This window comes from Vigna unguiculata, chromosome 6 (assembly GCF_004118075.2).
Source record: "Vigna unguiculata cultivar IT97K-499-35 chromosome 6, ASM411807v1, whole genome shotgun sequence".
Taxonomy (NCBI): domain Eukaryota; kingdom Viridiplantae; phylum Streptophyta; class Magnoliopsida; order Fabales; family Fabaceae; genus Vigna; species Vigna unguiculata.
Window position 1 is genome coordinate 30,517,343 of NC_040284.1, and position 12,709 is coordinate 30,530,051.

At 29.9% G+C, this 12,709-nt stretch overlaps 2 protein-coding genes across 2 annotated transcripts; one reads left to right on the top strand and one right to left on the bottom strand.

Annotated features, from left to right (window-relative positions):
- The first annotated feature begins 3,113 nt into the window (after positions 1-3,113).
- Positions 3,114-4,258, top strand: LOC114188743 (probable C-terminal domain small phosphatase). The gene has a single exon (XM_028077378.1). The coding sequence runs from the start codon at positions 3,249-3,251 to the stop codon at positions 4,095-4,097; it is 849 nt and encodes a 282-aa protein (XP_027933179.1). The 5' UTR covers positions 3,114-3,248; the 3' UTR covers positions 4,098-4,258.
- A 4,266-nt stretch (positions 4,259-8,524) lies between these two features.
- Positions 8,525-9,332, bottom strand: LOC114188780. Its single transcript, XM_028077420.1, has one exon. The coding sequence runs from the start codon at positions 9,166-9,168 to the stop codon at positions 8,842-8,844; it is 327 nt and encodes a 108-aa protein (XP_027933221.1). The 5' UTR covers positions 9,169-9,332; the 3' UTR covers positions 8,525-8,841.
- Between the last annotated feature and the right edge of the window lie 3,377 nt (positions 9,333-12,709).

The window sequence follows — 12,709 nt, forward strand, 5'->3', positions numbered from 1 at the left end:
TGGACCAGTTAGTTTTTTTTTTTTAATTAATGAAAAGTATTCCACTGATGTGATTCTCCACTTCAGGTTTAACAATGTAATGGTGGGCTATTTTTTTCTCTTTGAAGGTTTAGGAATGACATAAAAATAATTTATTTATCATTGATTACACTAATGAGAACTAGCTGGGAATGCAGGCCCAGAAACATTATGTGTAACTTAACATGGACCCAGATCATAAAACATCCAAGCAAAACATTTTAGACATATTCATCATTTTTTTTTTCATTACACAATACCATATATCAAAAACCTACGACTCAGTGTAGATTTGTCAAACGAAACATGTATTATTAATTAATTAAGACATTTTGAACCTACATAAATAGTAGGCCGAAATGTACTAAAAGAAATATTATTTAATAAAGTAATAGTAAAGTAATAAAAAATATATATACATCACTCGACTTAATTTCTTATGATACAGTAATATTTATCAATGTTTAATTTATAAAATAATAATATTTTTATGATAAAAATAATTTATATTTTTTATATTAACAATTTTAATGTATGAATTTAATTTGTATTTAAACAATAATAATTTTATTTATCATTGATAGAATAATCAGATTTCTCTTATTCTATCATGGCGTCCAACATTCCCTCTTGCATGTTCAGTGGTGTTTATATGTTTTCTCCTTTGTTTCTCCCTTATATATTTCTTATTCTTGTTCCTGTAAACACACATCAATAATATTTTCCCTTCCTCTTTGTGCTCCATACGTTTGCTTTCTTCTTCTCCCTTCTCTTTATCACACATATATTTGCGTTTTGCTGTTTGATGGCATATTGCAGAAATCTCAATAATTATACTTTTAAAAATTTACACTTTTCAATATGGATACATCATTTATCATTATATCCTATTATTATTGATAAGTTTGGAGTAAACTAAGATATTCATATTAAGATTTAATTCATAATGATTTTGTGTGAATTTTTGAAATAAGTGCTTAAATATTAAAATAAAGAAAATATATATATGATTATTATAAGAAATATAAATGGTAATAGATTAAGATTATCAGAAACTGTGGTCTATAAGTGACAAGCTATCAAAAAACTTGTTTTAAACCGGAGTTTCATAAACTACAAATTTATAACCATCAACTACATCTTAAAATAACCGTCATCTATTACATTTGTGTCCATTAATTATTATATTTTTGTCATAACCAATGTGATAATTATATCAATGACTTTTCATATATATATATATATATATATATATATATATATATATATATATATATATATATATATATAATTCATGTCCTTCAAATAATTATATGCATTAATTAACCATTAATATAAAAATTTATATTTTTGTTTAATTTAAAACATAAAAGAGAAGAAGAAAATACCACTTTATTAACAAGAAAATTAAACAATAATAAGATTAATAAAACACTTTAACTAAAATGAGTGAAAATACACTTTTATATTCATAATTAAAAATAATTTTTTCATCATAACAGTTATTGAAATAAAGAATAATTAAAAAAATAATTTGTACAATATTATTTTTATTAAACAAATAATTTTTATATTATAAATAGTTAATTAAATTTAAAAAAGTACGGTTAGAAGTCCTTTATCTATAATAATCTATAAAGATGATTTTTTTTTGTGTCTACATTTAAAAATATCAATTTTACCCTTTAAAATATAATGATTTATAAAATTTTTGAAAATTGATCGTTATTTTTATAAACTTTTTATAACACCATCTATTTCTATTTTTTTTTTTCTATTTATCAACAATTATTCTCTTAACTTTTCTGATATATTTCACATTTTTTAATAAATATAATTTATTTATATATTAACTTAATAACATTACATTATTATCATTTACTGATATAATATCACACAAATTTAAAAAATTTATTTTTTTACACCAGTTATGGTATAAAGTTATTAATGTTAAATGAAACGGAAACAATGTCTAACTTTCTTATTATAATCAATCCAACTCAAGAAATTTATCTTAATCAATACTAAATAAAAAATTATATTTTTTGTTCTCATTAATAATATTCACTGTATAATTCTATCAAATCAACGTTCCCCGTGTAAATATACTAACATTTTCAACTTTTACGTGTATCATAATTAAAGTAACGGTTAATTATGTTTTTTTTCTTATGAATTTTGAAGTTACTTTATTTCAAAAGTTTTAACCAATTTAGTCCTTCCTACTTTGAAATATGTGAATTTAATTATTTTAATTAAATTTTGTTAAGTTAATTTGACGTTTTAAGTGCGTTTCATAATAATATTTAACTTAACATTAAAGCAAAAATGTGTCAAATAATATAAACAAATCAAATACAATCATCAAATGTTTTTCATAATAGTATTTGACTTAACATTAAAGCAAAAATGTGTCAAATAATATAAATAACTCAAATATAATCATAAAATGTGTACCAAAAATCAAATAAACTTAACAAAAATTTGATTAAAAGGATTGAATCCACGTATTTCAAAAGATAAAAGACTAAATTGATCCAAAGTTTTGAAATAGATTACTTTTAAAATTCACTGAAACTTAAGAGACATAAAAACATATCTAACCCTAAGAATAATCTTCCCTAATATATATATATATATATATATATATATATATATAGAAACATAGCAAATTCTTTATTTTCTATAATGAGTCTTACCTTATATTCTTATATTGTAATCTTCTGATAGAAACTTTTTATTTTTCACCCTTTTACCTTCTATGTATTCAATTGAAGAACTATAGGCTCATCATCATCAAATTAGATAACTTAATCTTTCTAATTTTAAATAAAAAAATATATATACAGTCCCACTAATAATTTCAATTGTTTTCTAAAATTACATTTTCTGGGTGTGTAAATAACAATTTCATTAATAACAAAACCAATTCTTACACTCTTAGAATTTTCTTCCTATATTTTTATTAATCTAAAATAAAAAACAAAATTAAGGAAGTTTCGGAATCTGAAGTAAAGATAAACACAGCAAAGAAACAACATGAGTAACAAACCAAAAGGCAAAAATTCGAAACAAGAAAACAATAAGATAGCTTCGGTTCCGAAGCTGCTCGTTACCGTTGCACCGTACCTAGAGTTTAAAATTGGCCCCAATTCAACACAGACACAATCACAAACGCATCATTCTCTGCGTTTATCTCTCTTTCTCTGATATCCAAAAAAATTCCAAAAATGGTATCAAAGGTGAAGAGAGGACCAGTGAAGTCCATCAAGGACCTTCGTAACAACAACAACCGTCGTTGGCGCCGGAAAACTCCCATAAAAAATGTGGTGGCGGCATCCTCCGCTGCCCTGGCTTCCATCCGCCGCCGTATCACAAAACTCTTCTCAAAGATCGCGCGCATCAGCACCACCCACAAGAAAAAAGCAACCTCTTACAAGATCCTCAAAAAGACAACAACAACAACAGAAGAACACGAAGAACAACTCGATGCCATTCGCCGCACCCTGGTTTTCGACGACGCCACCGCCACACCACTCCTCCCTCCCTCCCTCTCCGTCCGAAAAACCGTGTTCCTTGACCTTGACGAAACGCTAGTCCACTCCCACCCCTCGCCGCCACCGGAGAACTTTGATTTCGTTGTCCGGCCGGTCATCGACGGCCAGCCCATGGACTTCTATGTCGTCAAGCGCCCCGGCGTCGACGAGTTCCTTGAGACCCTCGCCTCTAAGTACGAGATTGTCGTTTTCACGGCGGCGCTAAGGGAGTACGCGTCCATGGTGCTGGACCGGCTTGACCAGAACCGGTACATCTCGCACCGGCTCTACCGCGATTCATGCCGCCACATAGACGGGAAGCTGGTGAAGGACCTTAAAGAAACTGGTCGCGATCTCAAACGGGTGGTTATAGTGGATGATAACCCGAGTTCCTTTTCGAACCAACCCGAGAATGCGATTCTGATTCGGCCCTTCGTGGATGATATTTTCGACCGGGAACTTTGGAAATTGAGAAGCTTTTTTGATGGGTGTGATTGCTGTGATGACATGAGAGATGCTGTTAAGCGCTATCAGCAACGTTAGATTTCTTGGAATATTATTTGCATTTTGTTATTTTATTTATTCCCTTCCCTGTGTGAGTTGAACTGAGTGGTTTGTTCAATGTATGGTGAGAAGGGAGGGGAAATGCTGTGTATTACTAATTCTTAAGTTAACTTTAATTGATGCGTTGGTTATTGGTTCTTTCTCTGTCACTATGTTTCTAGTAATGGCTAAAATGGCTTCAATGAGGATTTGCAGCAAATGATAATCCTCTAATGTAAGAATCCTACAATCATGGTTGCATTCTTTGACTTCTATGAACATTTTAGGACAAGGAGGGAAATTTATTTAAACTTGAATTGAACAGATACTTTTGAACTTTTGCTTTTAAGAGTTAAACTTCTCTCTCATTTTTCTACCTTGTTCTCTTTAATCAAACAAATGGAATTGAACTATCTCATATGTTTTTTTTTTCTTTTCTGTATATTCTTTTCTTCTCATCCAAATATGTATCCTTTTCTGTGTATTCTTTTCCACACAAACTCTTAATAGAATTCCCCACCCTTTTCGTTTAGATTGCACTGGTTAGAGATTGATTGTATGCAAGACTGCTGCGAGGCCATGGTCGATGAAAACGCAATATCTAAGCTGTCACATAACGCTACAACAGTTTTGGCCCAAGGAAGGACTCAGAAAACGAAAAATGGTTCATGAATACCTACAATAATTATCAACACTTGAGATGAAGTGTATCTGTATCCATTTTTCTAATTCGTAATTATCACGAAGTTTTTCTTAAATAAAAAGGATCTTCCAAACTGATTAGATATGATTTCAACGCTCATTCTTGCATAATAATATCCTAGGAGGTCAATACAAAATTTCTCTCTAATTAATACAAAGCATATCAAAATTAACTCAATCAAAACTTTCACTAACTCATTCTTCAATATACCTTTTAAAAAGTTTTCAAAATTATATTTTTAAATTCGTTTTACAAAATTTGTTTTCGAAGTTTTTTTTTTTAAATATACATTTTAAAGTTTTAGATTTTTTACAAACTTTTTTGTCAACTTTCAAAAAATATAACTTTATTTTTTAAAGTATTATTTTTATGGATATCCATAAAAAAATGCTTGGATTGATTTTTATTAAATAGATTAAATTTTTAATTAACCAAAATGTATTAATGAATTTTTATATCTAATCCATTATAATTCGAAATAAAACTATATGTTCTATCCAACGTCGGCCTTACTGTAATTGAAGCTCACATTTTTTCACACACGAAACTTTCGTTTTCTCTTTTCATTTTTGAGATTGAACTTGTTGAGGAGCTCTAGGCCACCGCTTTTATATCTGGGCACTCTCTGCTGCTAGAAAGAGAAATTGCGTCTACAAAAAATTTGGTATATTCTTTTGCCACCACATTTTCTACCAGTGCTGGCTGATCCTTATTTAACACACACTATTGAGGTATTTCTGAAAATGAAAGATGCAGATGCATGTGAAGAAGTTAACTTGACATCTCTGCACAATTTGTAACAGATTAACGTAACACTAATTGTCATGAACAAACTGGGTTTTGAAGTTCTGATGATTCCTTCTCAACTACCACAACGTAATAAAAACTCTTTATTTTCCTTCAAAGCTTGTTTCTTTTCTACGTATTCGTGTTAATCTTGGTCAATCTATCAAATATTGAAAGTCCAGATTTCAGGCACCATATAAATGGACTAGCATAAACCTCTTTAGCTTACAATCCTTAAAGGGATTCTACTCTGCAAGTCTTCTTCCACAGCCCCTACAATCTTTTCTTCAACAGGTGCTATCCCAACTCTGCCATATAAGTTCATTTCTAATCCCATCATATCTAGTACGTTCATTCATTAAACGCAACATCTTTACCTTTACTGCGTTATTGAATTTATTCTTTTATTGGCTTATCCCAGTCTAACATTCAATTTTATAAGTTTGAGCAGTAGCAGTTATCATAAGCGTAACCCATTCTTAATTTGAATGTTCAAAATATTGTTTATTTTGGACTCGCATCTTATCACAACTGAGGACAAATCTCGTGTTACCGTTAACATGGCTATCACTCGAGCGTGCAGAGGGGCAAATGCTGTTCTGATGCAGGTGACCAGTGAGATGAAGACACTTGGTCCTCCCACGATTCTGGTCATGAGATTGTATTATTGGTGTCTGCGTGAAGGCGAGGGTGTTCTAATGCTAGTGTTTCATGAATCTGTTATATTCTCACTTTGATGACTGCTTTTTTTATTCAACCATGGTTTTGTTCATCATCTTAGCTTCAATTTTTATTTCAAAATATTATTACATTTATTTTTTCTTGTTGCTGCCTTGGTTGATTTACCTTACACGCATTGCTGGACCAAATTTTCTGATACACAACCATTGATTCTGTGAGATGGGGTTCTTTATTTCAGATGCTAACTCACACTATAAATAGCTATTTGTGTTTAGGAATGGTAGCATATCAAGTAACGTTAATTAAGAAACCCTCTTGGAGACACTACTACTTTGTCTATCTAGGGGATGAAATCTGCTTTTCGCAGGATAGTATAGCAGTGTCTCTACATCCATGTTTTCAGAAAGTATCTTCCTCGGAAACATACTTTCATAGATAATAACTTTAATTTCCAATCTTAGTGAGTTAAATATCGATATCTAGACTAAGTACTTGCAAATCTGTTTGAACAACATTACTATGTTATGTCCTAATTATAAAGATGAAACTGCTAGACATCTGATCACCGGTGTTTCTCTATTATCGAACTAGAAGAATAACCTCACTACAGTGGTTTGACAGAGACACGACGACAAATATGTAATACATTGATAAAAAGGAGTTAGAGTTTTAAGATCTAATATGTGAATTGTGATGATTAAATCATTAAAACAAGAATTGTCATGATCTTTGCTTCGCGCATTTTCAACTTCTTGGATTTCTTTTCTCTAGTTTCTTACATGCATTGCTGGGCCAATTTTTCCTGATATACTACCATTGGTTCTGCAAGACCCGGTTCCTTATTTCAGATGCCACCTCACACACCTCTGATAGTGCTATTGTGTTTAGAATGCTAGCTTGACAGGAAAAGTAAATTACACATCCCTGAGAGATGTTCTAAAACTTTAATATAGGGATGACATCCGTGTGGGTTTGGGTTGAATACTATAACAATGTCCCTACATTCTGTTTTCAGAAGCACCAAACCTCAGAACCATACCCTCATAAAGTCATTATAGGTTGTTTGTAGTATCTTAAACAGCCATGCTCAGACCAATTACTTGCAAATCTTTTTAACAGTTATTATTTTGTACCCATATTATAAAAGTGAAATTGCTAGACAGGCAACTGACAATGCTCTTTGACTGGAGATTTTGAAGAATGACCTTGCAATGACGTTGTGACATAGAAGTTAGTGTTTTCAATATAACATTTGAATTGTGAAACAGGAAATTGTTAAAACAAGATTTGCAAATTGTGATCAGAAAGTTGTACAGGGATGCATGTGTAATATTAGTTTTATTCTAAAATTAACATATTAAATATGGGCGAGTGTAAGATGACTGATTAGTAAAATCTGTACCTGCAGCCGCTGCCATAAAATTTTTGTTGATAAATAACCAAACCTGGATTTTGATTCAATTAGTGAGTATTTCCTCTTGTCCGTCATATAGGTATTTTTGAGGGAATCTGCTAGGCCTAAGTTTAATTGTCCTGCCTAGCGTCTTCCTTCTTTGCCATTGTTAGCCTTACCATACAATCTTTGATCACGTCCAACCTTCATTTTTACTGATGTCTAATTGACTCTCTTGGACTGTGTTTTATGTTTAATGCTCGAATCTGACATCCTCCCTCTCCTTTTAATTTCACATTGCTGTTTCTTGTGATTATAGCTGGATTGTTGTTATTTTGACTATTGTCACTCCATTAAGCTCTGTCTCAAATGCTGTCCAGCTTGGTTCCTAATCCTAGGCAGACCCAATCTTTTATATTTCTGTTGGAGATCTTACATCGACTAGATATAAGACGAATTTATAGTATATTAATGGGTACAAATCTTATCTTACAACTTGGTTTTGTAAATTATTGGAAGATTTGTTCACCTATTATTGAACTCTTATTGAACCATCATAAATGAGGGAGATATGTTGAAGGTCTAACAATAGATAAGCAAGTTTGTTAAGCTTAAAAGTCCACTTTTTAAGAAACTCAATTTCCATAGTACACTTCCACATTTAATCTCTTGTTTGAAGCTTTCATGTTGCTTTGGGGTATCTTAATTGATCTCTTAGGAATAAGTTTCCATTTTTTTCTCTTTTCACGTCCTTATTCTAATTATTATCAGAAGTATATCATTACAATGTACAGAGCTAAGTGTTTTATCTTTTGTATCACATCTTCACCTTAATATCAATATGATTTCGTTATTACTAGCACATTAAAGGAAAAATTGATGAACATTAATCTCATCGCACTGAAGCTTTTGAAATGTCAGTAGCTCGCCATAAAAAAAAAATCAGTTTAGAAGACAAAATTACTCGGCACAAGATCAAACGTAGTCCTCTCCTTCTGTTTCTCTATCCTAAACATGGTTCGAATCTGACAAATCATAGACCGAACGAACAAAACAACAACAATTACAATTACAACATCACCACCCTCCATCAACTCAGGATTTCATATGAATTGCAGCCCACATATTGCACTTTAGGGTGGCACAGATCCCGAAGAGAAAAAAGCAAAAGAGAATGGATCTCACCGGATCAAGGCGCAAGAGTAAACCTGTTGTGGCAACCTCCACGCCTCAGATTTGCTGAAACACATATCATCAAGGTCCTCACTGGTGCACCAGCTGCATTTTGAGTTCCGAGAGCACTGAGACTGCGCCACCAACTCTCCACAGTTGTTGGGGTGCTGAGTGTTCCTGGACTCCAACAGGTGCCGACTGGAACCATCCCCAGAAATTCTAGCGCGGTATCTGGAGAACCCGTGAGAGGATTCGCAGAGAGAAGCGTTAAGGAGAAGAAGAAGAAGAAGAAAGGTTAACACCAAAGTGAACGGCTGGTTGAGGGAGAACGCCATGGAGGAAATGTAAATCTCAAAGTTTTGAATTTGGTAAAGCTCTCAACAAGCATACAACGAAAAAATTAGAACTGAGTAGAAAAGGTTCTTTTATATTCGCATATTTGATTTTTTTTTTTTCAAAACGAATTTTTCTACCTCTTGGTAGATGTCGTAAATGTCGTTGAACACAAGAAACCTTGTTTCCATATAGCGACATTGTATCTGTTTTTTGTGATGATCACAAAATAGTTCATGAATTAGTTATTGGTATAAATGGCAAAACATAAACTAGGGGTGGCAAACGGGCCAGCCCGGCCCGTTTTGGCCCGGCCCGTATGTGACCCGTCAAAAAACGGGCCGGGACGGGCTGGCCCGTCAAACAGAAACGGGCCAATAGTCACAACCCGTCCCGTATAGGACGGGCTAACGGGCCGGGCCGGGCTGACCCGTCTAGTTTTTTTTTTTTTAATTAGTTTTCAAATTTTTTAATTTGTTTTATTTTTTAAATTTGTTTATATATACATATAAATTATTATTAAAGTCATAATTAATCAAATAAAATATTATTTTAACTTTTAATTGATTAGTTAATGTTTTTAATTAGATAAGTTAAAATAATTATTAAATTTACATATTAAATTATTCAATTATAACTAATAATTCAAACTTAATTTGTAGGTGTTAATGATTTAAATTACAATACTATTATATATTTATACATTTAAAATATATAATCTAAAAAGTTAATCTTTTTAATTATTTTTATTTTATTTTATTTTTATAAAACGGGCCAACGGGCCAGGACGGGCTGACCCGTACTTTGGCCCGTCAAGTTGACGGGCTGGACGGGACGGGTCAGAACGGGCTGACGGGTTGAAATCTTTAGCCCAACCCGTTCCTTTTAGCACGGGCTGACGGGCTGGCCCGTTGGGCCCAGCCCGTTTTGCCACCCCTAACATAAACCAAACTAAACTAAAGCGTTGGAATTTAAAATACATATCAATGTCTGAACATTTTTTATTTAATAATATATAAATATACCTCTGGTAATAATAGTTATAAAACTATTACTCTTTTTATTAATACATTCTATTTTCATTGTTTGTTTCATTATATTATAAAAATAATAATGCAAAAGATAAAAGGAAAAGGCATGTTTTTATTTTCACCAATTATTTTTGAAGTGGTATTACCATAACTCAGGAATTGTTACCAATTATTTCTGTAAAGTGTCATAATTTAATTCGAGCACTATTTGTATAAGCAAACATAGTTATCTTAAATGATTATGTTAATTAAATATTAGCTCATTAATAATTCACATATGCTTTTGTCAATGACACATTTTAGGCTATTTCTTCGTGCATTCCATTTTTTTTTAATGTTTAAAAACTATTAAAAATGTTAATATGAAAATGACATTTTCTTCACTCTCTTAGAGTGATAATATGAATTTGGTTTGTCAAAATAAATGTAGAGTGAACCAAGATATTGAACATGTTGGTAATGTTGGTATGTAAAAGTTCAATCCGCATAACTTGCAGTCTACGTAGGTTGGTCTGTGACTCGCATAAAAAATAAAAAACTTACACTTATGTATATTATTTACTTTACTTATGGACTTTTGCATGAACATTCCAAATTTTTGTTTGAGCGAAAAAGACAACTATTATATTTTTTTCAATGTACTAAAATTTGAAGAATACATCTTGTATGTCATGTATTGCAAAGTATGAATATAAACATTATGAAAATGTTGAATTATCAATTTATTATTTAATTTTCCAAAATATTTGTTTAATCTTGTGAACTTTTGTTAAATTTTTATTTTTTAATTTTTTGAACATTTAAAAGTTTACACATAACCAATTTAGAAATTGTGGGTTGTTATAACCGAAAACCTTCCTTAATAGGAAGAAAGATATAGAGTAAAGAGTTTGCCCTTAGTAAGAAGAAAGATATAGTGTAATAATAAATATTGTGTATTAATAATTGTGAATTCAAAAGAATTAAAAAATAAATAAATAAAATTTAAAAAAACCACAAAGTGACACGTGGTAGTTACTGTTTATGGACGTTAATGATTTAAATTGTGTTAGTACAAAATGACTCGATTAAACAAAATTGACGAAAATTTAGACTTATTTAAACACAAAACTAAAATTAAGACCTATTTAAAAAAAATTGACGAAAATTGAAAAAAAAAATATTTTAACCATTTGTTTTTCTATGTAAATACAACAAACACTCTCATAGTGAGGGAAATGTTTTTGTTTTTACCTGAATATTTATTGTTTAAATCAGACTATGAAGGTTCTATTTACATTCCATTTGTCTCGGTATAACTCCATTGAAATTTTTGCCAGAACAATTATTAATACACAATATTTATATTTTGAAAATAAATATTAATATTATGAACTTTGTTTCTATAAATATTTTTATGTTTACTGATATAATGAGATTTTCATGTGAATATAATATTTACTAGCCTTTATTGAAAAACAATATATACTCTTATAATTTAAGATTATATATATATATATATATATATATATATATATATATATTAATTTTAATTTATAAGTAACAATTTTTTTAAACAAAAATAATTATTTATAACAAAATAATTATCTACAAAATAAATAAAAAGTACTTATTATAAAATTTTAATTTTTTTATATAATAGTAATAATTTTCTTATTTTTATCATAAAATAAACACATAAATTATAAATTATGGTATATATGTTTTTACTAATATTTTAAAATAAATATAATATTTTATTTTTTTATTAAAAAATTCATTAGTTTTCGTAAAACATTTCTATTTTTATTATGAGGATAAAAACATTTCTTAACATAAATAATTTATTCACTTTGTCTGGTTTTTGTTCATATTGTTTGTTTATAAAACAGTGGTAGGGTGCTTTAACATTTTACAAATATTTTAGGATGCTTAATGTTTTCATGATCATTATATATATATATATATATATATATATATATATATATATATATATATATATATATATATATATATATTCTATTTTTTTATTACGATAGTCTCAGACTGTAAAAACACAAATTTTCAATTTCATATATTAATGATGAATTTTAACTAAAATCTTACTAATTAAATTAAATACATACGAGAGAGAAAAATAATAATCCCATCTAATGTGAGTTTAATCTGTCATTTTCAAACATTTTCCTTTTATAAAACTTATTTATAAATTGTTGTATCCATTTCAGACCACGTGTTTAGACAGTTTAGTTGTTGAGAAACTGGAGAATGCCTAAATTCCAGGAGTTTCAGAAAAAGGAAGTTGTTTCTTAACAACCTTCTTCCTCTCTCTATTACAACCTTGCACCCTGCAACATTTTCTTTTTCGGCCTTCGGTGTAGATTTTTGTTTTCTGTTAGAATTTAATTTTAATGTTTAATTACTATAATTTTAATTTAAACAATTGATTAAAGAATTTAAGATTTACGGTTTAAAAATTATGATTTCATGTATTCATTTGAATAACTTTCTGTTTTCATTTATTATCAATGTA

Excerpts from the sequence above, each read along its gene's own strand:
- LOC114188743 (XM_028077378.1), top strand. The coding sequence starts at position 3,249 with ATGGTATCAAAGGTGAAGAGAGGACCAGTGAAGTCCATCAAGGACCTT.
- LOC114188780 (XM_028077420.1), bottom strand. The coding sequence starts at position 9,168 with ATGGCGTTCTCCCTCAACCAGCCGTTCACTTTGGTGTTAACCTTTCTT.